At 43.0% G+C, this 26,874-nt stretch overlaps 1 protein-coding gene across 1 annotated transcript in view; it reads left to right on the top strand.

Moving 5' to 3' along the window:
* The window catches only part of DLGAP2 (DLG associated protein 2), a 1,086,744-nt gene that overhangs the window by 790,719 nt on the left and 269,151 nt on the right, over positions 1-26,874 (top strand). Inside the window, exon 4 of the mRNA XM_033938644.1 lies at positions 3,311-3,522. Within this exon, the coding sequence (XP_033794535.1) occupies positions 3,311-3,522 (212 nt within the window). The remainder of the gene's footprint in view (positions 1-3,310; positions 3,523-26,874) is intronic.

The following is a 26,874-nucleotide window of genomic DNA, read 5'->3' as shown; positions in this document are numbered from 1 at the left end:
TGAGGGGATAAGCGAACAATTTGACAAAGGTGACCCCATAGACATAGTATACCTGGACTTCCAGAAAGCTTTCGACAAGGTACCTCACAAGCGCCTACTAAGGAAACTGTGGAACCATGGGGTGGAAGGAGACATACACAGATGGATCAGAAACTGGCTGGCGGACAGGAAACAGAGGGTAGGAGTAAAGGGACACTATTCTGACTGGAAAGAGGTCACGAGTGGCGTCCCGCAGGGGTCAGTGCTGGGACCACTGCTGTTAAATATATTTATTAACGACCTGGAAACAGGGACAAGGTGCAAGGTTATAAAATTTGCAGACGACACAAAACTCTCTGGTAAGGTTAGATCCGCTGAGGAATGTAAAGAACTTCAAAGAGACCTGAACAAACTGACTGAGTGGGCAAATAAATGGCAGATGATCTTCAATGTAGAGAAATGTAAAGTCATGCACATAGGGAAAGGAAACCTGAAATACAACTACACGATGGGGGGGATGATATTGGGGGAAGGCAACCTAGAAAAGGACTTGGGGGTTTTGGTGGATAAAACAATGAAACTGGTGGCACAATGCGCAGCGGCCTCAAAAAAGGCGAAAAGAATGTTGGGCATTATCAAAAAAGGTATCACTACCAGAACCAAGGAGGTTATCCTCCCACTGTATAGGGCGACGGTGCGACCACATCTGGAGTACTGCGTTCAATACTGGTCACCATACCTTAAGAAGGACATGGCGATACTCGAGAGAGTCCAAAAAAGAGCAGCAAAAATGATAAATGGCATGGAAAACCTTTCATATGCTGAGAGGCTGGAGAAGCTAGGGCTCTTTTCCCTGGAAAAGCGGAGACTTAGAGGGGATATGATAGAAACTTACAAGATCATGAAGGATATAGAGAAGGTAGAGAGGGACAGATTCTTCAGACTGGCGGGGGCAACAAAAACTAGAGGGCACTCAAAAAAATTGAAGGGGGACAGATTCAGAACAAATGCTAGGAAGTTCTTCTTCACTCAGAGGGTGGTGGACACCTGGAATGTGCTTCCAGAAGAGGTGGTAGAGCAGAGTACAATTTTGGGTTTCAAAATGGGATTGGACGAGTTCCTGAAGGAGAAAGGGATTGAAGGGGACAATTAGAGGGTTACTATATAGTACAAAATGCTTTAGAGTAATAGATCACTTACAGGTCGTTGACCTGGGGGACCACCGCGGGAGCAGACTGCCGGGCATGATGAACCTATGGTCTGACTCGGCAGAGGTGATGCTTATGTTCTTATGTTCTTATGAGTTTCAGAGGGAATGGGAACAGATCTCCTCGGACCAATGGATACTGGACATCATATTGAAGAGTACAAGATAGAATTCTTTAATCCCCCTCCAGATTTGTTTCTAGATTCTCCAGCAAGAAGGCTGGACAAAGAGGGCAGGGTCTGAGCAACACTTCAGCGGTTCTTAGACATTCATTTTGTAGAACCGGTTCCCAATGACGAATCAGGCTCAGGCAGATACTCCTTATAATTCATTGTACCCAAGAAAGGCACAGAAGACTGGAGGCCTATCCTGGATCTAAAGGCAGTTAATGCATTTCTGAAGATTCCATGTTTCCACATGGAACATAAGAACTTAAGAATTGCTGCTGTTGGGTCAGACCAGTGGTCCATCATGCCCAGCAGTCCGCTCCCGCGGTGGCCCTTAGGTCAAAGACCATTGCCCTAACTGAGACTAGCCTTACCTATGTAAGTTCCAGGAACTTGCCTAACTTTGTCTTGAATCCCTGGAGGGTGTTTTCCCCTACAACAGCCTCCGGAAGAACGTTCCAGTTTTCTACCACTCTTTGGGTGAAGAACTTCCTTACATTTAACTTTAGAGAGTGCCCTCTCGTTCTTTTTACCTTGGAGAGGGTGAATAACCTGTCTCTATCTTCTAAGTCTATTCCCTTCATTATTTTGAATGTTTCGATCATGTCCCCTCTCAGCCTCCTCTTTTCAAGGGAAAAGAGGCCCAGTTTCTCTAACCTCTCACTGTGACGCAGTATTCCAGGTGGGGGTGTGCCATGGCCCGGTACAGCGGCATGATAACCTTCTCTGATCTGTTTGTGATCTCCTTCTTAATCATTCCTAGCATTCTGTTCATCCTTTTTGCAGCCGCCATGCATTGCGTAGACGGCTTCATTGACTTGTCAACCAGTTCTCCCAAGTCTCTTTCCTGGGGGGGTCTCTCCAAGTACCACACCAGATATCCTGTATTCGTGTGTAAGATTTTTGTTACCGACATGCATCACCTTACAATTATCCATGTTAAACCTCATTTGCCATGTCGCAGCCCATTTTTCAAGCGTGTTTATGTCACGTTAAAGGTCTTTGCAATCCTTCTGCGTCTTCACTACTCTGAATAGCTTTGTATCTTCTGCAAATTTAATCACCTTGCTCGTCATACCAATTTCCAGGTCGTTTATAAATATGTTGAAGAGTACGGGTCCAAGCACCGAACCCTGCGGCACTTAAACATGAATGAACATATAAAGCCGAGGGCAGTCCGGAATATAATATTGCACTTTGTCATTTTAATTCTTTTGGTTGCTTAAAAAAATCAGAATGCTATCTAACATAAAATTTTCAGCAAGCTATAACTAATATATCAGACTTGCATGTTAAAACAACTTTTTTTTAAAAATACATTATTTTTCATGTTAGCCAATTTGAATACATTAGGAACAGATCACAAAGTGTCACATCTTTTTGACAATATATATATTTGAAGGAAAATTTATATGGTAATTTAGTATGCAGTTGAGTAGTCTTGAGAAGAAAATGTGCAGATACGTGGCTTTGCAGTACAGGAAGAGCAGGAAGAATGCTTTCAGAAATTATAAATATCAGCATTCTTTGCTATATCTATGTAGGTAATTAGGGTAATTATTCACAATTAGCAGCTGCAAGCCCTACAGATGGAAATTTCAGGGGCTGGTAACTATTGTAAAAGACATTTTTTACAAGCTGTAAAACCAATTTTATGATGTGGAGTACATACATTTCACATCCTTACAGTATCTCTAGCAGACTGTCCTTAGCACTCCATCATGACAGGATCTTGGCATTGAGCACTGAATTATCAGGCGAGGTCTCTACAGAACTGACAAATCCTACTCCATGGATATTGTCCCACCTGCCTCTGTATTCAAATAGTAAATAAGGCTGGTTTGTTTTCTACGTACTGTACAATATCTTATAATAAGTCTCAACAAATCATATATATATATAAATATATATATATATAAAGGCATATATGTGTTTTGTATTTCCCACAATACACTAGGTGCCTCAGGATGAATGGGGAGGGTACCCTGCCGGCAATAAAGATGAGGAGATCCCCTGCAGAAGAATGCGGAGTGGGAGTTATATCAAAGCCATGGGAGATGAGGAAAGTGGAGACTCTGATACTAGTCCTAAAACCTCACCAAAGGTAGCAGCCCGACCTGAGCCATTGATAAAGTCTATCGGACAGAGGCCTCTGGGAGATCTTCAAAAGTAAGAGTCAATAAACCTTGTTCCACATGCTGTTACAGGGAATTTCTTTTGAAAATCCAATGTTAGAGGATATGGGGTTAAAGAGCAATCAGACCCAAGAGCACAGAGACAGCATGACAAGGATGATGCCTTAATAGGCAGACAGAAAGCTTAGGAAAGCTGCGCTTTAATAAGGGGTCCTTTTCCTAAGCTGTGTTTTAGCACACTATAACAGCCAATGCAAGAATGTGTTAAGCTGCCTTTGTGGTATAAATTCCATTAACACATGGCATAGTAAGCCACACGTTCATGGAGTTTTTGATTAGAAGATGTTACTAGAGAGCATGCTCCCTGCCGTTAATGCACTGGAGTTACTGCGTGCTAACTGAATAGTGAACTATTAATACAGTGGCAGTTAGGGCCCGATTCTATATATGTCACTTAAAAAATTGGCACTGAGTATTATGACGCTAAGTGTGATTCTATAAAAGGTGCAATGTATAGAATTATGCTTAGTCCACCTAGGTGTTGTGAGCCTGCCGGTGCCGGGTTTTGCAAATGGCCACCGACCAGGGCTCAACAAACACCGAACTCGACGTGCCTTCAAAGGAAGTTGAAGGTCCTGCTGATTCTTAAGAGTAAAATAAAGCAAAAGGTCAGGAACAATAAAGTTTTTCAATAAAACTGAGTCCAACTTTATTTCCCAAGTAGCAACTGCTACAGTTTAGTCTTTGAATTCAAACACAAACAGAAAATACGGGCTTACAAAAACATAGCCCACACCTTTCTTGTAGGTAAGTGCCCCAGTGGCTGAGTTGTAGCTCTGCCCTACCAGTTCCACAGTTCAACAGGGCAAAATCAGGCTACAAGCACTACTCAGTCTTTATACTGGTTCTTCACTAGGTTTTTAAACAGTTTAGAACATGTTGCCTAGGCCCGGTTTTTAACAGGCCTTCCCCAGCCAACTTAACAAGCTGGTGGGGGAGGGGAGTAGCTGAATCCACTATATTTAAACTTGCCAAAATTGGCCCCACAATCCCTACCCGAGGATCTTGTGTGGATTCTCCCCGATCTACTACCCCTTCACACATTCAGCAATCCAGTCCCAAGCAAGCAGCAAAAAGGCAAAAAGTAAAAATTGCCAAACAAAACTATCCTTCACTTTAATGTCCCACAAATCAGGCACCCCTGCAGCTGTGAGCTCAGCACTGCTCACTTGGCTCCAGGCCTGTGCTTGCAGACGTCCAAAACAAAAATCTCAAAATCCAAAACATAGAAAAAAGGTCAAGCGATTACACTTAGCTTTCATCCATGTATGATTCTTCCGGTTCCATGGCAGTGTCCATAAACTCCATGGCCTCTGGGCTGGCTGTCTGGCTGGCTTCAGGGACAGGAGCTGCATCCAACATCTCAATGTCCTGGTTTGGTGAAGACTCAGGAGCCCAGTCCCAGGAGCCTCGTTCCTGGGCTGGCCCAGGATAGACTGAATTGTTCTTTCTCAGCTCAGCTTCTAAAGCCCTGAGCTGGACACGCCCTAACCTGTTAGGGGGAAGGGCAACCTGCTGCTTCTGCTGAGTTTTCCTTTGGGCCTTAATTGGACCCAGCAGTTGTGCATTACCTGAGTTCTGAGTCTGCCTCTTAGGCTGTCCTTTTTTGTAAGGCACCTCCTGCTGCTCCAGGCTGTTCTCCCACTCATCTTCCCCTCCCCAGGGTTCTGTAACATGGTGGTTCAATTGGAACTCAGACCCTATCTGTCTGTCTGAGTTTAACCTGTCACACTGGTTAGCCCTTTTCAGGGTAAGGGTTGGATTATGAGGAGATTTACCTGGCACAAGCTTAGCCTTAAGGCTGGGGTTGTGACAGTGTCCTTGCTTTAAGGCGCACCATATTTATACCTCGGTTTTCTTGATCTAAATACCTGCACCTAAGTTATGAGCACAACGGCTCCTAAGTCAGAAACAGGTGCATGCCCAAGATCTGTCCCTAAGCACGTCTCCTTTTAACTATGCGCTTTGGACTAGGTGTATACTCATGCTCTGTTCAATTTCCCTTCTGTAAAAGGTGGTAAAAGCAAGAAATTCCTAAATCACTCTTTAGCATCTCAGGCAGCTTCTCATGAAAAATAATTTTGATCATTGTTGCTCACAGCTGTTTCTTACAGAAATTTTTAGAAAACAGCTAAAACCTTTTCTCCAAATATCTGACTAGCTGACTCATTCAAATATGCGATTATGTGTAATGTTTATAATCTTTTGTAAACCGCGTAGAACATTTTGGTAACGCGGTCTATAAGTATAGTGTTATGTTATGTGCTAGGCACCTAACTTTCAATTAACACCAATTAACGCCAATTATGAGGTGTCAATTGAAGGGACACACATATATCTTACAAGTTTTCTAACTCTGTTTGTGCTGGGAAACCCAAACACAGACCTAGTTTGTTTTGATTCTGCTGATATGTTCTGAGACAAGGTCATTTAATCTTGTTAATGAATGCCAATTATTGGCGCCAATTTGGCCTATTAATCAAGTTAGGTGCCTACATTGGCTAAGTGAGCCAATATAGGTGCCTAACTTTAGGTGGACTTTATAGAGTTTAGAGCTTACTGCCTCCTAAATAAGAGGCGCTAAACCTTCTGTTTTAACAGTGTGTTAGTTCTGCTCATTAACACCATCGTTAATGCGCAGTCAGAAAAGTCAAGTGCTGGGAATGCCCCTACTTTGTGCGTGGTAAAATTCTCATTACAGCACATGAAGCCGCAATCTTTGTGCACCTTAGCGAAAGGGCCCATATAAGTGCAGCTTAAATGTTTGGGGGGAAACAAAGCACAAGTAAGAAATGGGTGTACGGTTACCATGTGGCTCCAGAAAAAGGAGGACGGATTGAGACATCTGGGTTTTACTTCCACTGAAAGCAAAGGAAATAATATCCGGATGTCTCAATCCGTCCTCCTTTTTTCTGGAGCCACATGGTAACCCTAAATGAATGGGCACAAGCATAGGATTCAGCATATTCTTTTTTAAAACATTTATTTATTTATTCAACTTTTCACATTTTTAAACAAGCAAATCAATAGTTGAATACAGATTTGTAATATTGAAACATGAAATTATATGCCCAGCCTTACTTAAATCAGTGGTGCATGGAAAGAAAATAATTATTGATTATTTAGGCCACACAATAAAGTAAAGATCCAAGGATTAGAATTAAAGGGATTCAGCGTATTCTAATGCATCTTCAAGAAGTTCCTGTTTTCCTGTTCCGAATGAGGGCTCCTCATGCATTATTCAGTTTTATAACGTAAGCAGTTCTCTTCACTCTTGTATGCCACAAACTGGGCAGGCGGCACTTTGGCACTCTTTCAACCCACATACAATATCAACACACAACAAAATTACGAAGAAGAAGAGTGGATTTATTATGGCCTCAACATTATGCTACACTTCTCCCTCCGTATTCGCTGTGATAGGGGATTAACAGACGCGCAAATACTGAAAAACCGCAAATAACTTTTTTATATGTTATTTGCTGTTTTCTATTAAAAACCATCGTGAATATGGTGAAACTGCGAATAACATGGTGGGAGACCTGGCCTGTTCCTGAAGGAGAGGCAAACACGATGAACAAAGTGCTGGGAATCAGCAATTTTTTTCTGTAAACGCTTGGAATCAGCGATTTTTCTATGCAAGCTGATGTAATTTGGGAAGAGGAGCCAGCAAGTTATTATTATTTGTGGTTTTTAACTTGCTGGCTCCTCCCCCCCAAATTATGTCAGCTTGCAGAGAGAATTCACTGATTCCAAGCGTTTACAGCGAAAATCGCTGATTCCCAACACTTTCTGCACCGTGTGTTGCCTGTCCTTCAGGAACAGGCCAGGTCTCCCACCATGTTATTCAGGGTTTCATCATATTTACAATGGTTTTTAATAGAAAACAGCAAATAACATATGAAAAAAGTTATTTGCGGTTTTTCTATATTCACGGGTCTGTTAATCCCCTATCACAGCGAATACGGAGGGAGAAGTGTGCTATTACTATTAATTATTTTTATAGAGCTACCAGACATACGCAGCGCTGTACGGAGTCACAAAGAAGAAGACAGTTACTGCTCGAAAGAGCTTACAATCTACACAGACAAGACAGACAAACAAGATGTCATGGATACAGTTAAGGGGAACAGTTAATCTGCTGGCTGGGTTGGTGGGCAGTGGAGAGTAGGGTTATGGATTGAAGACTATATCAAAAAGGTGGGTTTTCAGTCTGCTTTTAAACTAGGGAAGGGACTTGGTAGACAAACTTAGGTAATTTATTCCAGGCATAGGGGGCAGCTAAGTATCAAGCATACAGCAGATCTTTGAAAGACAGCAAGAGAGAATTAAAGCTGGCACAGATCCATCAGGCTGATAGCTGCTCTTACAGTCACAGAGAGACAGGGTAGAAGGTCAACCACTAACTGTATTTCAGCTGCTCAGGTTGATCCATTTCTGCTTTACCTCCCTGCATGCATAGACTTAAGAGGGTAATTCAATAACAGCATGCCTGTTTTTAGGTGCAAAGAAGGCACAGAAATCACCAGAATATTGACACATACATGTGTCAATACCAATATTCCAGAGACACGCTAATCAATAAATTGGGATCTAAATGCAAAGTTACATAGTTTGAAGATGGGCATACATGTGAGCTGAGCCCTAATATGAAGTGGCAACTCTCATGCATACAAAAAAAAAACCCAAATATTCTGTGCTGGTTTATTTTGTTATTGTGCAGTACATGCAAACATAGACAGTAATTTCTATTAGCACACACAGTCCCACGTCAGTGCACACTATTTCTTTAATAAGAACATAAGTGTTATTCTGGAACAGACCAGTAGACATATGATGAAGCTACTATGTAGTAGATTTAAAACAAACTAGAGAAAATATTTCTTCACACAACATGTAATCAAAGTCTGGAATTCATGGCCAGAGAATGTGGTGAAATCAGTTAGCTTAGCCGGGTTTAAAAAAAGGTTTGGATAATTTCCTAAAAGAGAAGTCCATAGGCCATTATTGAGATGGCATGGGGAAATCCATTGCTTATTCCTAGGATAAGCAACATAAAATCTGTTTTTACTACTTGGAATCTAGCTAGGTACTTGTGACCTGGGTTGGCCACTGTTGGAAAGAGGATACTGGGCTTGCTAGACCTTCTGTCTGTCCCAGTGTGGCAATTCTTATGTTGTTAAGCCCCATATTCTGTTTCCAATAGTGGCCAAACCAGGTCATAAGTATCTGGCAAGATTCCAAAAAAGTAAAACAGATTTTAGAAACATAGAAAAGGGCTACAGCCCATCAAGTCTGCCCACTCTGCTTACCCACCCCCTGTCTATGCCCTAATGACCCAATTTCCTTATCTTGACCCTCGTAGGGATCCCACATGGGTATCCCATTTATTCTTAAAGTCTGGCACGCTGTCTGCCTCGATCACCTGCACTGGAAGCTTGTTCCAATGATCAACCACTCTCTCTGTGAAGAAATACTTTCTGGTGTCTGCAGCAGCCACTCTCTCCTCCTCTCCCTATTGGCTAAGGCTCTTAACATTTGCATCTCCTCTTCCTATAGGCTAAGGCTCTTTACACCTGCATTGTGATGTCATAGAACTTTCTGATTATAGAAACATAGAAACATGATGGCAGATAAAGGCCAAATGATCCATCATAGAAACATAGAAGATGATGGCAGAAAAGGGCTACAGCCCATCAAGTCTGCCCACTCTGCTTACCCACCCCCTGTCTATGCCCTAATGACCCAATTTTCTTATCTTGACCCTCGTAGGGATACCACATGGGTATCCCATTTATTCTTAAAGTCTGGCACGCTGTCTGCCTCGATCACCTGCACTGGAAGCTTGTTCCAATGATCAACCACTCTCTCTGTGAAGAAATACTTTCTGGTGTCGCCATGAAATTTTCCGTCCCTGAGTTTGAGCGGGTGCCCTCTTGTGGCCGAGGGTCCCTTGAGAAAGAAAATATCATCTTCCACTTCGACACGTCCCGTGAGGTACTTAAATGTTTCGATCATGTCTCCCCCTCTCCCTACGTTTCTCGGGAGTGTAGAGCTGCAATTTGTTCAGCCTCTCTTCGTATGAGAGACCCTTGGAAGTAATCAGTGGATTTTCCCATGTCTATCTTAATGATGGCTTATGGACTTTTAGGAAATTATTCAAATCTTTTTAAATCCTGTTAAGCTGTTAACCCTGTTTTCACTGCATTATCTGGTAACAAATTCCAGAGTTTAATTACATGCTGAGTGAAGAAACATTTTCTCTGATTTGTTTTAAATTTACTGCTTTGTAACTTCATTGCATGCCAAGAGGCCTGTACTCTAGGTATTTCTCACGTTTGAGGGAGATGTATCAGGACACTTAAGCTCACCCAAGGTTGGGGGTGGACGTGGTTTTGCCTGAAAGTGTCCTTGGGCGAGCTTAAGTGGCCTTAGGTGTCTCCCTTGAGCCGTGAGAGAGGTCTGAAATGTAGGCCAGCAAAATTCTGGCCTGCATTTCAAAAAGACGTGGCCGCTGAGCTGATCACAGCAAGGGAATCCCCCTGCCAAAATCAGCTGAGTTGCTATGGCAGGGAATCTCCCCTGCGAAGTCCTTCAGCATGAGGGATGCTTGGTACTTCCCACTGGAACCTCCGAATCCCCTGAGAATTCTCCCAACAGGAGAGATGCCTACTCCATCCCACCGGAACCCCCAAACCCCACCCCCAAGTATTCCTCCAGCCAGTGGACTTCAAGGAGGGAGGTTCAAGGGTTCAATGCTGCTGCCACTCAGCTGATTGCGGCAGGGGGATTCCCTTTCCACACTCAGCTGATGGCAATGCAATTTTCAAACCGGCACCTGTGACATGGGCACCGGTTAGAGAATTGGGATGGTTAGGTGTCTGTCCATTAGGGCAAGACAAAAATAGAACCCTAAATGGAGGAGGTACAACAACAAGCTAACAAATAAAGAACCTCCCTCACCCCAAGAAGTCTACAAAGATTAGGGGAAAGAGATGAAGTCCAACTCCAAACTAAGCAAAGAATAAAAATAATTCTATGATTTAAGAGTATTAAACGGACGAGCCCTCAGTCACACAGCAACCTCTGGAAACTCCAGGGAAAAGCTGTCGCGGGTTTACACCCAGAAAGTTGTTAACTGCGAAACATCCCCGGGCTCGCTCCGGATAATACTTCTAACATAGTAACATAGTAACATAGTAGATGACGGCAGATAAAGACCCGAATGGTCCATCCAGTCTGCCCAACCTGATTTCAATTTCAATTTTTTTTTTTCTTCTTAGCTATTTCTGGGCGAGAATCCAAAGCTTTTCCCGGTACTGTGCTTGGGTTCCAACTGCCGAAATCTCTGTTAAGACTTACTCCAGCCCATCTACACCCTCCCAGCCATTGAAGCCCTCCCCTGCCCATCCTCCTCCAAACGGCCATACACAGACACAGACCGTACAAGTCTGCCCAGTAACTGGCCTAGTTCAATCTTTAATATTATTTTCTGATTCTAAATCTTCTGTGTTCATCCCACGCTTCTTTGAACTCAGTCACAGTTTTACTCTCCACCACCTCTCTCGGGAGCGCATTCCAGGTATCCACCACCCTCTCCGTAAAGTAGAATTTCCTAACATTGCCCCTGAATCTACCACCCCTCAACCTCAAATTATGTCCTCTGGTTTTACCATTTTCCTTTCTCTGGAAAAGATTTTGTTCTACGTTAATACCCTTTAAGTATTTGAACGTCTGAATCATATCTCCCCTGTCTTTCCTTTCCTCTAGGGTATACATATTCAGGGCTTCCAGTCTCTCCTCATACGTCTTCTGGCGCAAGCCTCCTATCATTTTCGTCGCCCTCCTCTGGACCGCCTCAAGTCTTCTTACGTCTTTCGCCAGATACGGTCTCCAAAACTGAACACAATACTCCAAGTGGGGCCTCACCAATGACCTGTACAGGGGCATCAACACCTTCTTCCTTCTACTGACTACGCCTCTCTTTATACAGCCCAGAATCCTTCTGGCAGCAGCCACTGCCTTGTCACACTGTTTTTTCGCCTTTAGATCTTCGGACACTATCACCCCAAGGTCCCTCTCCCCGTCCGTGCATATCAGCTTCTCTCCTCCCAGCATATACGGTTCCTTCCTATTATTAATCCCCAAATGCATTACTCTGCATTTCTTTGCATTGAATTTTAGTTGCCAGGCATTAGACCATTCCTCTAACTTTTGCAGATCCTTTTTCATATTTTCCACTCCCTCTACGGTGTCTACTCTGTTACAAATCTTGGTATCATCTGCAAAAAGGCACACTTTTCCTTCTAACCCTTCAGCAATGTCACTTACATACATATTGAACAGGATTGGCCCCAGCACCGAACCCTGAGGGACTCCACTAGTCACCTTTCCTTCCTTCGAGCGACTTCCATTAACCACCACCCTCTGGCGTCTGTCCGACAGCCAGTTTCTGACCCAGTTCACCACTTTGGGTCCTAACTTCAGCCCTTCAAGTTTGTTCAACAGCCTCCTATGAGGAACTGTATCAAAGGCTTTGCTGAAATCCAAGTAAATTACATCTAGCATATGTCCTCGATCCAGCTCTCTGGTCACCCAATCAAAAAAATTCAATCAGGTTCGTTTGGCACGATTTACCTTTTGTAAAGCCATGTTGCCTCGGATCCTGTAACCCATTAGATTTAAGAAAATATACTATCCTTTCTTTCAGCAACACTTCCATTATTTTTCCAACAACTGAAGTGAGGCTCACCGGCCTGTAGTTTCCTGCTTCATCCTTGTGACCACTTTTATGAATAGGGACCACATCCGCTCTCCTCCAATCCCCAGGAATCACTCCCGTCTCTAGAGATTTGTTGAACAAGTCTTTAATAGGACTCGCCAGAACCTCTCTGAGTTCCCTTAGTATCCTGGGATGGATCCCGTCTGGTCCCATCGCTTTGTCCACCTTCAGTTTTTCAAGTTGCTCATAAACACCCTCCTCCGTGAACGGCGCAGAATCTACTCCATTTTCTCGTGTAACTTTGCCGGACAATCTCGGTCCTTCTCCAGGATTTTCTTCTGTGAACACAGAACAGAAGTATTTGTTTAGCACATTTGCTTTCTCCTCATCACTCTCCACATATTTGTTCCCAGCATCTTTTAGCCTAGCAATTCCATTTTTTATCTTCCTCCTTTCACTAATATATCTGAAAAAATTTTTATCTCCCTTTTTTACATTTTTAGCCATTTGTTCTTCCGCCTGTGCCTTCGCCAAACGTATTTCTCTCTTGGCTTCTTTCAATTTCACCCTGTAGTCCTTTCTGCTTTCCTCTTCTTGGTTTTTTTTATATTTCATGAACGCCAACTCTTTCGCCTTTATTTTCTCAGCCACTAGGTTGGAGAACCATATCGGCTTCCTTTTTCTCTTGTTTTTATTGATTTTCTTCACATAAAGGTCCGTAGCCATTTTTATCGCTCCTTTCAGCTTAGACCACTGTCTTTCCACTTCTCTTATGTCCTCCCATCCTAACAGCTCTTTCTTCAGGTACTTTCCCATTGCATTAAAGTCCGTACGTTTGAAATCTAGGACTTTAAGTATCGTGCGGCCGCTCTCCACTTTAGCCGTTATATCAAACCAAACCGTTTGATGATCGCTACTACCCAGGTGAGCACCCACTCGAATATTAGAGATACTCTCTCCATTTGTGAGGACCAGATCCAATATCGCTTTTTCCCTTGTGGGTTCCGTCACCATTTGTCTGAGCAGAGCCTCTTGAAAGGCATCCACAATCTCCCTACTTCTTTCCGATTCCGCAGACGGAACATTCCAGTCCGCATCCGGCAGGTTGAAATCTCCCAACAGCAGAACCTCCTCTTTCCTTCCAAACTTTTGGATATCCACAATCAGATCCTTATCAATTTGCTGCGATTGAGTCGGAGGTCTGTAGACTACACCCACGTAGATAGAAGTTCCATCTTCTCTTTTCAGAGCAATCCATATCGCTTCTTCCTCTCCCCAGGTCCCTTGCATTTCGGTCGCTTGGATATTGATCTTTACATAGAGAGCTACTCCTCCACCTTTATGACCATCTCTGTCCTTCCTAAAAAGATTATATCCCGGTATGTTTGCATCCCATCCATGTGATTCACTGAACCATGTCTCTGTGATAGCAACAATATCTAGATCTGCCTCTAATATCAGGGCTTGCAGATCATGAACTTTGTTGCTTAGACTGCGAGCATTTGTGGTCATCGCTTTCCAGCTATTTTTCAGCGATAATCTCCTTTTTCGTATGTTTTGTGTCGTTTCACTTTCCGTTGCAATACTAAGAAATGAGTTGCTGATATTGCTTATGGTGCAGCCTTTACTACTATCACATCTTTTCTTTTGCCGGGGGTGGTCTCTATAATTGTCCTTCGTACATACACCACCCCCACCTTCTAGTTTAAATGCCTAGAAAAATATTGTCTAAATTTCTCTGCAAGGTTTCTTTTTCCTGCTGTAGTAATATGTAGCCCATCAGTGCAATATAGCTTCTTGTCCTTCCATGTATTTCCCCATCCTCCTATGTACCTGAAGCCTTCTTGATGACACCAGGCTCTGAGCCATCTATTAAAGTCCTCTGTGTTTTTCATTCTTTGCTCTCCTTTTCCATATGCAGGCAATATTTCAGAAAAAGCTAAAGTCTTTACAAAAGGTTTCACGCCCTCACCAAGCTCCCGAAAAGCTTTCTGTGCTGCAAGTGTGGAGTTGTTGGCCAGGTCATTTGTTCCCAGATGGATAACAACATCAGTGTTAAAATCCTTAGTTTCTTCCTTAATTATAGTCAGTATTTGCCTGGAACTCCTGGTAGCTGAGGATCCTGGAAGACATTTCACTATTTTGGACTCCTCGCCCTGTGTTCCAAGGTTAATGCCTCTGATGATGGAATCCCCCAACAGTAATAGTTTTCTGTTTTTGGCTTTTTTATTTGTACTTAGGGTGCTCTTGTTCTCTTGAGTTTCCTTCATTGGTTCCAGTCTTACCTCCCTTCTGTTATCCTGAGTATCGCAGTGCACTAGTGGAGCGAAGGAATTCTGTAGAGGTAATATTAGTGAAGGTGGATGTTTCTGTGTTACATGTCGCAGTCTTCCTGAGCCTACTGTGACCCATTTATTCCTGGGCTGTTTTATTCTTTGAGGTAGAGGTGGTAAGTTGGTATGATTTTGTGGAGTGATGGAAGCTGCTTTAATTGTATTCAATTCCTGTTTAAGTTTGCAGAGCTCCTCCTTAATACTGGCAAGTTGAAGACAGATGGGGCAAGCCTTAAGCCTCCAAATAGTATGTCTTGGAATTAAAGCACCACAGTGATTGCATAGAATAAAGGTCATCTTGATTGGTTGTGAAGTCCTGATTATATGGGTCTCTATATATGAATAGTGGTCCCTGGGGTTGGTGGGACTATAAGTAAGACTTCTAGTGCCTAAATAGTGCAAAAGTGCTATGTGTGAAAAAACTCAAATGAAAAAAACACACATTATCAAAATAAAGGAGGAATTCATCTCTTACCCCTAAGCTGGGGGCCAAACTGGAAAGTTAGTGTCCAAATCCAACCAAGCTCAAAAAATACACAGTCTGTAAGAACTTAGCTTCTCCGTGTGTAGTGGAGGTGGTGATCCACAAGCAGTAAGTAAAGTAAATGTCCCGCGACAGCTTTTCCCTGGAGTTTCCAGAGGTTGCTGTGTGACTGAGGGCTCGTCCGTTTAATACTCTTAAATCATAGAATTATTTTTATTCTTTGCTTAGTTTGGAGTTGGACTTCATCTCTTTCCCCTAATCTTTGTAGACTTCTTGGGGTGAGGGAGGTTCTTTATTTGTCCATTAGGGCAGACATGATTCTGTATAGGACGCCAGTCTGCGATTCTCAGCCTCTTCTTAGGCGGCTGCTGAGACCAGCGTCCTATACAGAATTTCCCCCTTGTGCGGACATATACAGTATAAAATTTTGCACTTACCATACAATTAGAGACAAATTAACATACAGTAACTGGAAAGGCTATATGGTAACATTTGGTGGCATTCACCATTCCCTCTAAACCAGTGGTCTCAAACTCAAACACTTTGCAGAGCCACATTTTGGATTTGTAGGTACTTGGAGAGCCTTAAAAAAATAGTTAATGTTTTAATAAAGAAATTACAGTTTTGCATGAGGTAAAACTCTTTATAGTTTATAAATCTTTCCTTAGTTGATAATCACCTTCTAGAATTTTTCTGACATCAATGTATGATTTAAAGCTTGTTTGTACTTCTGAATTGATTGATTTTGTGCTCTGTCCCTATTATAACAGGGACGATTAACGATGTCGTCTTAACATGTCTATGCTATATGTGATAATCGGAGGGAAACAAGATTTTATTTATATGATTTGGAAACCGCATAGTTGTATGCAGTATATAAATTTTATAATAAATAAATTAATAAATAGAGACATATGATCAAGAAACCATTTTATTTTACTTTTGTGATTATGATAAACATACCGAGGGCCTCAAAACAGTATCTGGCGGGCCGCAAGTTTGAGCCCACTGCTCTAAACTGAGTAGGAGTCCTTCACCTGTTTTCTAACTCTGGTCCTGCCAGTGGGAGGTGCTACTTCATTATCACAGGCAAGCTCGAGAGAACTTGTCTGTTTCTAGCAATTGAAAACACAGTAATGAAACACCTTCTCCCACTGTTCTATTGCAAATGCAAGCAGTGTTTCACTTCCAGCTCACCACATAATTGTTTCCCATGTATTCACCTTTATAGGACCCTCAGGGACCCCTGAAGAAGACTTTTTCTCGAAACACGGACCGTGTTGGGTCCTGTATCCCTAGCGGACTAGGCCCTTTAAGGCTTTTATGTGAATGATTTATTTTTATGTGGATGAAATTATTTTATGTGGATGATTTCAGTGTACCTTTGGAACTTTGACACTTTCAAATAAAGTCCATTTAGGAACATTGTCACTCCACAGAGTTTTTTTGGTTTGCACCTTCTCCCACTGGCAGCAGTGCAATTGGAGGACTCCCTCTCAGTTTAGAGGGAACAGTGGTGGCATGTTCAGCATCTTCCGTGCAGTACAGGAAAGACCATATTGAGAAGACCTTAAGAGCATCGACATCTACCTCCAGATTCTATATAAGATCAGGGCCAGACATGCTGGGGGACAGGGCAGAAATTAAAGAGTGGGCCTCCATCTCCTCCTCCCTTGATCTCCTTACCTGCAATTCTTACCACACATAAAATTACTTTAAATAAGATGACTTAAAACACAACACAGGCAGACCATTACCAAGTACAGAAAAAAGGACTACAAATAGGAATATGAAGACTAAAATTGAACTGGGAACCTCAGGAAATTAAAGTGACCGCAGGCTCCTCCATGCAATTTGCTGCTTCACCTTCTTCCAGAGCTGCCATGAATGCGGTAGCTGATATCAGCAAGCCCCTCCCACCCCCGGAAACAGATGCCTAGTTAGCCACTTTAAATTTGAACTGTTCTAGCAGCACATTCATCTTTTTTTCCTTCTCTGTGTTGCACCTTACTGTGACCGCTGGACTTCTGTGTTTCAGGGTCCTGCATGCAATCTGCTACTTCACCTCCTTCTAGGGCTGCTGTGAACTTGGCAGCTGACATCAGAAAGCTCCGCCCGCATCCAGAAACAGACACCTGGTTAGCCTCTTTGAAATGCTATAGTGGCGCACGCTGAGTGTGCATGACAAAGGAACACGGACAAGGAACATATTATGCTCCTTAGTGCACTCCTTTGTGCGCATCCACCTACATCATGTTTCTTCCTCGTTTTGTGACTGTTTTACTCTCTCTCAACTCAATCAAGTGTTTCTCTATTCCAGTTGTTTGGCGTCCACAACCACCCACCACTCAATACTTCATACTAGAACACTTCTTAACATTTCTCTTAACTTTCAAGCATTCAACATGAATCATGCTTCCTTGGCACCCACACTTAAAGCAGGACTTCTAAACTGTCGTTCCCTTAGAAACAAATTTCACCTAATTTCCTATCTTATTAAAACACAAAACTTAGATCTATTACTTCTGATAGAAACCTGGCTTATTTCCACTGATTCTGCATCAAGCCTCCCCACCAGGCTACTTCCATTATTGCCAAAATAGGCCCACCTGGTGTGCTGGTGGACTTGCTATAATATATTCCCCTCACCTCTCTCATGTTAATTTCTGTCCATATAACAATCTTCCTCTGGAACCTCTTCAGTTTAGACTGCTATCTCCACCACCTACTGATTTCTTATTTATCTACCATCCTCCTCCCCTTACAATTGGCTCCGTTGAAACGTTCCACTCCATTCTGACCGAACATTGCATTCAATCCCCATGTCCACTCATCTTAGGTGACTTTAATATTCATCTAGATGATCTTACCTCTTCCCTTACTAAAGATTTCTTGCAATTAACATCTGATCTTGATTTAAGAATACAGTACTCCCCTGAAATTTGCGAGGGTTCCGTTCCAGGAACCCCTGCAAATTTTGAAAAACTGCGAATACGGGTTTTCTCCTGTCAAAAGGCAGGAGAGGCAGGAGAGGGCAGCTGAAGCGCCCGACGGGTGAAGAAAATCACTTGCGGTCTGCTCCGACCGCCTCTTCCTGTAGTAACTTTGACATGCAGATCCTGATTGGTGTAGCCCAACTTTACTACAGGAAGAGGCGGTCGGAGCAGACCGCAAATGAGTGAGTCCGCGATTCGCGAACCGTGAATTTGTGGGGGAACACTGTACTCGCTACAGGTCTAACTCACAATGGAGGTCACACCCTGGATCTCATTCTATCTCATTCAAAGTCACTACAAAATCTTCACTCCAACATCTCTCTTTTTTGGACCGACCACTCATTACTCATCTTCAGCTACCTCACTACCAAACTATCTAAGCCACAATTTAAACAAATCCCTCACCAAGATCTAAGTAAAGTCTCTTCAGAATCTCTCATTATGCATTCAAATCTCAACTTAGAAACTTTCTCTGCACTTTTGCTGGACAACATCTCCTTCCTTCACACTTCATTCTGGCGTTCCACAAGGATCCATTCTTGACCCAACTCTTTTTAACATCTTTCTAGTACCTTTACTGACCATTTTATAATCCTTAGAGTTCACCTCCTATGTATATGCAGATGACATACAGATTTTATGTATATTAGATCTCACAAACCTATCACATATTGCATCCACAAACACCATGTTAAACTACCTGACCACCTGGCTAACTGAAAACAGATTGATTCTAAATCCAGATAAATGAAAAATATTACTTTTTTCTAAGAAACCAAATATGAAACTTGTCTTATTTTACTTTCCTCTACCATGGTTCCCATGTCAGCAACCACTAAAATACTAGGCATCATTCTAGACCCAGTACTCTCCTTTACACTTCAGATATCATCAGTCATCAAATGATCATTCTACAAGCTTAAACTCATTCTTTCTGGAACAATCAGCTTTAAATGTTCTGATTCACTCTTTAATTATCAGCAGTTTAGACTATTGTAACTCGCTATATAAAGGCATTATGGTAAAAGATCAAAGACAGTTCCAATTTATACAAACCACTGCCATAAAATTGATTATTGGTCACAAAAAATTTGATCATGTTACCCCACCACTAAAATCACTACACTGGCTTCCTATCTCACATCATACCACATATAAAATCATGTTACTGGTATCCAAGATACGCTCTGTAGAATCCCCACTTTTCATTTTTAGATACTTGACACTTTATTGTCCTTCTCGCAATCTGCAATCAAAATCTTCTCATTAGTCCAAGTTTCCATGAAATCATTTGACCCACCATCAGAGGTACTGTTTTCTCTGTTCAAGGCCCAGAACTATTGAACTTTCTACTACCACATTTAAGACTACAGACCTTGCTTAAGAAACCTAATACCGATCTTAAGACCTTTCTTTTCAAAGACATATTTACTTAGGTTCTTCATTGGCAATAGTACAGTTGAACCAAGACACAGATACCCTTCCTTATGTTTTGCCCAACCTCTTCTTTACTATATGAATTTTTGGGAGTTCCTTCCTTTTTTCCATCATTGTCATGTCATTGATTAAGACACTTCCCCCCTCCCTTTTTGTTTAGACATAAGCTGCTTAGATATACTTTGATATGCAGGATAACAAATCCTAATAAACCTTGAGAAATAAAATCAGCAGTGCACTTCTTTTTGTACTGAACATAATCGGTGGCAAAGCCAAAGGGAGTCCTTGGCACAGACCTCCTCCCCAAAACTACCAATTTCCTTTACTATGGTTGGTGGCGATCCCAGAGCCCTGCCAGCTGAAGACCACCTCTTCATCCTCCTGTCTGGCAGCTAGAAATCTCCAAGCTCTGCAGCTAGTGGCAGTATCCCTGAGCAGTCATCAGCTGCAGAGCTTGGAAGATATTTGGTTGTTGAACTGGAGGGAGAGGTCTTAAGCTAGTGGGGCTTGAGGATCCTTGCCAGATCAGGTATTTATATTTTGCATTTTGGCAGGGGGATGAAGAAAATATAATTCCCATACACTTTGAAATCAGCCTCCCCTTCCCGACCCCACCCCCCTCCCCAATCAGCAGTCTGGCTATGCCACTGAACAATACAAAGTTAACATATTCCAGTTTATGAATTCCAAAATAAAATATCATTTTTCTACCTTAGGAGGTCCTTTTACTAAGTTGCACTAGCCGTTTTAGTGCGCACTACACGCTAACGCGTCCAAACAGCTAACGTGCCTTAGTAAGTGTATGTAAGTGACATTGCTGAAGGGCTAGAAGGAAAAGTGTGCCTTTTTGCAGATGATACCAAGATTTGTAACAGAGTAGACACCGAAGGATCTGCAAAAGTTAGAGGAATGGTCTAATGCCTGGCAACTAAAATTCAATGCAAAGAAATGCAGAGTAATGCATTTGGGGATTAATAATAGGAAGGAACCGTATATGCTGGGAGGAGAGAAGCTGATATGCACGGACGGAGAGAGGGACCTTGGGGTGATAGTGTCCGAAGATCTAAAGGCGAAAAAACAGTGTGATAAGGCAGTGGCTGCTGCCAGAAGGATTCTGGGCTGTATAAAGAGAGGCGTAGTCAGTAGAAGGAAGAAGGTGTTGATGCCCCTGTACAGGTCATTGGTGAGGCCCCACTTGGAGTATTGTGTTCAGTTTTGGAGACCGTATCTGGCGAAAGACATAAGAAGACTTGAGGCGGTCCAGAGGAGGGCGACGAAAATGATAGGAGGCTTGCACCAGAAGACGTATGAGGAGAGACTGGAAGACCTGAATATGTATACCCTAGAGGAAAGGAGAGACAGGGGAGATATGATTCAGACGTTCAAATACTTAAAGGGTATTAACGTAGAACAAAATCTTTTCCAGAGAAAGGAAAATGGTAAAACCAGAGGACATAATTTGAGGTTTAGTGGTGGTAGATTCAGGGGCAATGTTAGGAAATTCTACTTTACGGAGAGGGTGGTGGATGCCTGGAATGCGCTCCCGAGAGAGGTGGTGGAGAGTAAAACTGTGACTGAGTTCAAAGAAGCGTGGGATGAACACAGAAGATTTAGAATCAGAAAATAATATTAAATATTGAACTAGGCCAGTTACTGGGCAGACTTGCATGGTCTGTGTCTGTGTATGGCCGTTTGGTGGAGGATGGGCAGGGGAGGGCTTCAATGGCTAGGAGGGTGTAGATGGGCTGGAGTAAGTCTTAACAGAGATTTTGGCAGTTGGAACTCAAGCACAGTACCGGGTAAAGCTTTGGATTCTCGCCCAGAAATAGCTAAGAAGAAAAAAAAAAAAAAAAAAAAAAATTTAAATTGAATCAGGTTGGGCAGACTGGATGGACCATTCGGGTCTTTATCTGCCGTCATCTACTATGTTACTATGTAAAAGAACCCCTTTGTTTTCTGGATGTTTTACTTTTCCATCATATTGGTTCTAGTTTCTCTTCTGCCTTTCTGTCTTCTGCTAATTCTCTTTCCAGTGTCTGCTGTCCATTTGGCTTTTCTGATCTCTCCTGTCTTGTTTCATGCCTTCACTACACTTGTCTCTGATATACTGATCATTCCCTTTTAAATTTTTCCTCCTTTTTTTATTCTTTTCTGCCCCTGCCCACTCAAATTTCACCCCTTTCTCATCTTTCTTTTTCTTTTTCAACTTTCATCTCCTTCACTCTTGCTGTAACACTCCCACTTCCCATCTCACTCCTTCCCCAGCCTCTTATTCCCTGCTACCTTTCAGCTACACCTCATTATCACATTTACCTACTGTATATTCACTATCCTCCTCTCATTCATAGAAACATAGAAACATAGAAATTTGACGGCAGAAAAGGGCTATAGCCCGTCAAGTCTGCCCACTCTTCTGACCCACCCCATTAAGTCTGAGTACTAATGACCTAGTTCCTTAACTCTACCCTCATAGGGATCCCACGTGTATGTCCCATTTATTCTTAAAGTCAAGCATGCTGGTGGCCTTGATCACCTGCATTGGAAGCTTGTTCCAGTGATCTACCACCCTTTCTGTGAAGAAATACTTCCTGGTGTCACCATTAAATTTCCCTCCTCTGAGTTTGAGCGGATGCCCCCTTGTGACCGAGGGTCCTTTGGGAAAGAAGATGTCGTCTTCCACCTCGACACGTCCTGTGATGTATTTAAATGTCTCAATCATGTCCCCCCTTTCCCTGCGTTCCTCTAGAGAATAGAGCTGCAATTTGTTTAGTCTTTCTTCGTACGGGAGACCTTTAAGCCCGGAGATCATCCTAGTGGCCATCCGTTGAACCGACTCAACTCTAAGCACGTCTTTATGGTAATGCGGCCTCCAGAATTGCACACAGTATTCCAGATGAGGTCTGACCATGGTTCTGTATAGTGGCATTATGACTTCAGGTTTGCGGCTGATGAAGCTTCTACTGATACATCCCATCATTTGCCTCGCCTTGGATGAGGCCTTCTCTACTTGTCTGGCAGCCTTCATGTCTGCACTGATGATTACTCCCAAGTCTCGTTCTTCTGAAGTCCTAGCTAATGTTTCTCCATTTAAGGTGTAAGTTTTGCATGGATTTCCGCTGCCAAGATGCATGACCTTACATTTCTTAGCGTTGAAGCCCAGCTGCCATGTCGAGGACCTGTTTTCCAACATAAGCAGATCCTGCGTCATACTATCCTGCCGATTGCTTTTACTTACTATATTACATATTTTGGCGTCATCAGCGAATAGTGTTACTTTACCCTGAAGCCCTTGGGTCAAGTCCCTTATGAATATGTTAAAGAGGAATGGACCCAGGACTGAGCCCTGTGGCACTCCGCTGGTCACATCCGATGTCTCAGAAAGGGTGCCGTTGACCACCACCCTCTGAAGTCTACCACTCAGCCAATCATTAACCCATGCAATTAGTGTCTCACCTAACCCCATCAATTTCATCTTGCTTAACAGTCTACGGTGTGGGAAGCTGTCAAAAGCTTTACTGAAATCCAAGTACACTATGTCCAGAGATTCTCCCGAGTCTAGCTTCCCTGTTACCCAATCAAAGAAGCTGATAAGATTGGATTGGCATGACCTACCCTTAGTGAATCCATGTTGACTGGGATCCCTTAGATTCCCCTCGTCCAAAATCGTGTCTAATTTTCCTTTAAGTAGTGTTTCCATGAGTTTACACACTATTGATGTGAGACTCACTGATCTGTAATTCGCAGCCTCTGCTCTGCATCCCTTTTTGTGCAGAGGAACGACGTTGGCTGTTTTCCAGTCCAGTGGGACTCTCCCCTTACTTAGGGATAGATTGAAGAGCATGGCCAACGGTTCCGCCAGTACATCACACAGCTCTCTGAGCATTCTTGGGTGCAATTTGTCCGGTCCCATGGCTTTGCTCACCTTGAGTCTTAACAGTTTGCTGTAAACCTCAGCTGGCGTGAATTCAAAATTCTTAAATGGGTCTTCCTTGCTTGGCTTTGCTTCCAGTTGTGGCCCGTGCCCGGGTGCCTCGCAGGTATAGACTGAGCAGAAGTAATCATTCAGTAGTGTGGCTTTATCGGAATCTGTTTCCACATAGTTCCCGTCTGGCGTTCTAAGGCGTACTATCCCATTTGTGTTCTTTTTCTTGTCACTAATATACCCGAAGAAGGATTTGTCCCCTTTCTTCATCTCCTTTCCACCCCTCCCCTTGATCTCTTCCACATGATTCCACTGTTTCCAGTATCTCCCATCCCTCCACTTTTGTAGCTCAGCATCTCCTCTCCTCTCTTCTTGGACCATCTCTCTTCCATCCCCCCTCCCCTCACCATGTTCCATCTCTTCTTTCCTCTAAGGTGCAACATATTTCCTTTTTCTCCCCTTCCCCCCAATTCAGTTCTCCCTCTTTCCTGCTGTTCTTCCCTAATCTTGCCCCTTATTCAACCTCTCTCCCTCCCTCTCCTAAGTTCAACATTTCTATTTCTCTCTTCCCTCAATGTCCAGCATTCCTCTCTCCTTCCTTCCCATCCCCAAGACCAACATCGCTTTTGCTTCCTGACTGCAGCTATTCCAGCATCTCTCTCATCCCCTCTCCAACCAATATATCTCCTTTCTCTCCCACCCACCAACAATCTACCAGCTATCTCTTCCCTCCCCCCATTTTTGGGCCTATCATTTGTTTCTACAGGCTCTTCTCTCCCACCTTTGGTCCAGCACTTTCCCCTCTCTTTCATCCCCTCCCCCCCCCCCCCAGAGCTAACTTAAAATAGCTCAGGGATCCCTATGGCCCAGCATCTCTTTCCCTTCTCCCCAGCACAGCTTGATGTTTCCCTCTCTTCCCCTTCACCTTCTAGTCTACCAAATACATTTCCCGCAGCAGCAACTCTGACCAGCTGCCTCAAAACTTTTTCTCTGTTGTGATCTGGTCCCACCCTAATGCAACTTATGACATGGCAGAGAGAGATCGTCAAGGCAGCCGATCAGAGTTGCAGCCGCGAAAAATGGATTTTGTAGATTAGAAGATGAGTGGGAAGGGAGAGCAATGTCAGGCCATGCGGGAAATAGGTGAGAGATGCTAGGCAACAGGGCTCCCTGGAGCTAAGGGGCCCAGGGCAGCTTCCTTGTTTGCTGCCCCCCCCCTAAGGCTGGCACTGTATAAGAAGCCCAAATTTGGGTGTGGTGCCCAGATGCACACGTAAACTAATTAGTCAATTTGGTGCTAACCACCAATTATAGATGTTAATTGGAATTAATTGGCATTAATTTGAATTTATGCACACATCTGTCTAAGCACAATTCTATAATGCTGAGTGCCCAAAGTGTCTCGTGTACAACCCCCAAAGGGGGTGTGGCCAAGCCATATGGGAGCATAGGAAGATTAAGAGCATTCTAAATATTCAAATGCAGTCTTATAAAATACCACACACCAATATTTACACCAGATTTCAGCCCGGAACACCCTTTAAAGCAGGGATTTTTTTTTCCAGCGCCTAAGGGCTCCTTTTACAAAGGTGCGCTAGTGTTTTTAACGCATGCACTGGATTAGCGCATGCTAGCTGAAAATCTACCGCCTGCTCAAAAGGAGGCAGTAACAGCTAGTACGCACTATTCCGCGCATTAAGGCCCTAGCGCGGCTATGTAAAAGGAGCCCTAAATTTGAGCTTAATTTACTACCTGACAAGGTACAGCGAGACCCGGAAACCTACAACAAGCATGATGCCAGCTGTGGAAACCCTGAGAGAACACAGCCTCAAGGGGAGAACATCTCTAAATTCACCAGAGACTTTTCCATTCTATGGGAAATCAACACATTTTCCTACTAAAATTCAAATTCTTGACCAATGGACCTCCCTGCCTCAATCAGGTTAGTGGACCCACTACAGTACTCCCCCGAAGTTCGCGAGGGTTCCGTTCCAGGAACCCCCGCAAATTTCAAAAAACTGCGAATAGAGTTTTTAGGCAGCCCTCTCCTGCCTCCCCTACCCGGTCATTCGCAGTCGGAAAATACCGTGAATGACCAAGACCGCGAACCGCTGACCGCGAATTTGCGGGGGAGCACTGTATATATAAAGACAAGTTGCAGACCTCACAGCATACCCTGAAGAAAGCCACAACATGATGGCTAAAAATTCAGTTTCTATGTGACAAAACAAAGCAAGAACTGGAAACCTGCGACAAGCATGATGCCAGCTGTGGAAACCCTGAGAAAAAAAATGAAATTTCCTTTAAATGACAAGGAAAATACCATGAAACAAAATTTTCCTGGCTCCTCATCTATACCACGGAGCTGCCAAGTAACCCAGTTTCTAAATGAACGCACTTAGGTACACAAAATGCTGATTTTTAATGGAAAAAAACAAAATATCCCCCATTATTGGTGCAAAACGCTGGAATATCTGAATGTCTAGTCAAGAAGTCAACCAGCCTGGAGGTATTGCTATTTCCACATTTGCTTTGGCTTTCCTGTTCTGATTTTGTTAATTCATCAGCATTATATGATAAGGAACAGCAATTGAAAGGAAAAACATGACTAAATCTGAATGCTTGAACAGATTTTCCTCCTAAAGGCAAATAATGGAAAAAATTGTATACTAATAGCATTGAACATAGTTAAGAATATATTTTGTTTTACCAAAGCTAGTTTAATAATTTGAGATTCAATTACAGTGAGTAGGTCTTTTTATTATGTGTCCAGGATTTCATAGCAATTTGTTGGGGCTTTATAATGAACAGAGAGAGCTTAATGCTTTTAAATATCCACAACTGGCATTTTATTATTGCGTGACCTTGTCTTACTTTGATTCTATTTTCTCAGCTGTATTTAGTTGATAACACAAAGGGATCCTTTTACTAAGCTGTGGTAAGCACTAACCTGTGATTACCTATATTTATTTATTTATTCAATTTTCTATACCGTTCTCCCAGGCAAACTCAGAACGCTTTACATGGATTTATTCAGGTACGCCAGCATCTTTCTCTGTCTGTCCTGGCGGACTCACAATTAGGTGACTTGTCAGGGTCACAAGGCACTCAGTGGAATGAGTTTGAACCCACAATCTCAGTTCTATCCACTGTGCTGTATTCGCAGACACAGTATGATAAAAGATAGTGTGATAAACATTGTCTGACAGAGATGACAAAACAGTTAACAAAGGAAGATAAAACATGGTATGGTGAGACATAGCATGGTGAGTATAGTTCAGAAAAACATATGGGAGCATAAACATAAGAATAGCCTTACTAGGTCAGACCAATGGTCCGTCATGCCCAGTAGCCCATTCTCACGGCCAATCCAGGTCACTAATACCTGGCCAAAACCTAAGGTGTAGCAATATTCCATGCCACCAATACAGG

Source organism: Geotrypetes seraphini, chromosome 3, assembly GCF_902459505.1.
Source record: "Geotrypetes seraphini chromosome 3, aGeoSer1.1, whole genome shotgun sequence".
Taxonomy (NCBI): domain Eukaryota; kingdom Metazoa; phylum Chordata; class Amphibia; order Gymnophiona; family Dermophiidae; genus Geotrypetes; species Geotrypetes seraphini.
This window is presented reverse-complemented; position numbering and strand designations above follow the sequence as displayed.